The 2,361-nt window shown below is 37.0% G+C and overlaps 1 protein-coding gene across 1 annotated transcript; it reads left to right on the forward strand.

Annotated features, from left to right (window-relative positions):
- The first annotated feature begins 1,155 nt into the window (after nt 1-1,155).
- On the forward strand, nt 1,156-2,103 carry LOC141082594 (olfactory receptor 5V1-like). Its single transcript, XM_073566576.1, has one exon. It carries the CDS (start codon nt 1,156-1,158, stop codon nt 2,101-2,103), a length of 948 nt encoding a protein of 315 aa, XP_073422677.1.
- The last annotated feature ends 258 nt before the right edge of the window (nt 2,104-2,361 follow it).

Raw genomic sequence — 2,361 nt, forward strand, 5'->3', positions numbered from 1 at the left:
AACTCACACAAGCATGAACTTCTTGCAGATATTGTCCTTGGTGGTATTTGTACTCAGGACCCCAGCACTTTAAAGTGCCAGTGCTGCATAAGATAACTAGTCAGGCTTGCACATAGGAGATTAATAGGGCATGCATTGCATATTTTATGTATTGTAAAATGACAGGAGATGGCAAAGAAAAGAGGGGAAGCAGGCAATTGAAGGAATGATTGCTAACTAAACAGAATTGATGCTGATCTTCGAGTACCAGGGATGTATTTTGGAAAGCTACAGTATGTAGTCATTATTGGGAATCTTTATCACACTCTTACTAAATATATTATAGAGGCCAGCAACTTGTGCACTAATGGCCATTTAACCGCACCTATTTATGTTATTTTCTCAATATATATGCCTGGCAAAAGACAGAAGAGGTAAGTAGTGTTTATTTTTTATTTTATAACATTTGCTGTTTTGTTTTTAGCTGCTTTAATTGTGAATTCAACCGTAACTTACAATACGTGGGAAGAACCATGCAATCCATAAGGTAACGATTTAATGAGCATAAATATAATATTAAAAAAGGAGTTCTGAACCACAGTTCATCCAAACATTTTTATTTGAACATAAAAATAACCAATCCTTTTTTTAATATTATTATTATTAGCTTTTTTTGTGGGTTTTATGCAGTCATTGTGTTAAGGTACATTTTATATGTCACCACCACTTCATTATTTAAGGCTGAAAGGGGTGTCTTCTGTTATATGTATCTGAAAAAGGAGTCGACTAGATTCCAAAACGTATTCTACTAATAAAGAATCTTTTAATGCACATCCAAGCTGTGACTTCTTAGCAGCGTCTCAGAATTACTGCTCCTGTTTCACCTTCAGTCTCTACATATAAATATGAGATTGAAAGAGGTGACTTGGGGTGGGATTCATCTTTAAAATATTTGATCGTTGTTCATTTACAAAGACTGTTGGTGGGAACTAATGTATTTTTAAGCATGGTGCCCTCATGACTGAGTCCTTCTTCCTAGCCAGTGACATAAGTTATTATACTTGACATCCCACCACTGTAATAATGTGCTATCTAAAATCAACCACCAAGATGTAGAATGTTGACTTTAATGGGGTATCAGATTAACACTGTAATCTTGTTTCCATAGACTTTTTAATGGAATCAGAAAACAATACATCTATGGATGACTTTATTCTACTGGGGTTCTCCAAGGGACCAACGACCTGTTCATTTTTAATTTCAATGGCTTACATCATGGTTCTTATAGTTAACTTGTCTGTGTTTAGTGTTATCCAGGTAGATAGCCAACTCCAAACTCCAATGTATTTTTTCTTATGTTGCTTGTCCATCCTAGATGTGTGTTACTCTACAGTCACCCTCCCAGCTATGCTGGTAAATGCTCTAACCGGAAACAGGAGAATATCCTTTAGCGGATGCTTTATCCAGCTTTATTTCTTTATCTGTGTTGGAGGAACTGAATGTCTTCTTCTAGCCGCAATGGCTTATGACCGATATATAGCCATATGTAACCCCCTCCACTATATTCGAATTATGAACCAAAGGTTTTGCTCTTATATTGTGGCAGGATGTTGCCTTCTTGGTTTGATAAACTCCGTGCTTCACACCTTTATGACTTTGAACCTATCATTTTGTGGACCTCGTCATATTAACAATTTTCTCTGTGATGTTCTTCCAATGTTGGAAGCTGCTTGTAGTGGCATAAATAGTAGTCAGATATTCATACGAGTAGACACAGTGGTGCTTGGAGTAACCACATTTTTAGTTGTAATGAACTCCTATGTTCACATAATTTCCACCATATTGAAAATCCACTCATCAGAGGGAAGACAGAAGGTCTTCTCCACTTGTTCATCCCACCTCATTGTCATCACAGTTTTTTACATAACAGGTATTTTCAGTTACAATGGCCCAAAGTCTGGAGAATCTTTTACAGCCGTCCGAGTGTCATCTATTGTCAACAGCGTGCTGCCTCCATTGATGAACCCAGTTATATATTGCTTGAGAAATAAAGAAGTGAAGAGAGCTTTAAAAAAGCAATTACTATTATTTAAAAATGGAAAGGAAGAAATACATAAGACTTAAGACATAAGGAGTTCATGCATTGCATGTGATCCTAACACCACTTGAGTCTTCATTTTCTGTTTGTGTTATTAAACATTCCATTCATGTCATGATTCATGCTGGATCAGGATTGATCAAAGCACAGGTAACCTTTTTTTTTTCTTAAGCTGTGCTTAAGTTTGGTTTTTGCCCCCGGTGGCCATTAGGATTATTGCACTGTGGTGTCGCTTGTGCTATGTTTGCCCCCGGTGGTGGTGAGCGTCATTGCACTCTAGTTTC

This window comes from Dendrobates tinctorius, unplaced genomic scaffold, assembly GCF_039654945.1.
Source record: "Dendrobates tinctorius isolate UK_male_01 unplaced genomic scaffold, ASM3965494v1 ptg000018l, whole genome shotgun sequence".
Classification (NCBI taxonomy): domain Eukaryota; kingdom Metazoa; phylum Chordata; class Amphibia; order Anura; family Dendrobatidae; genus Dendrobates; species Dendrobates tinctorius.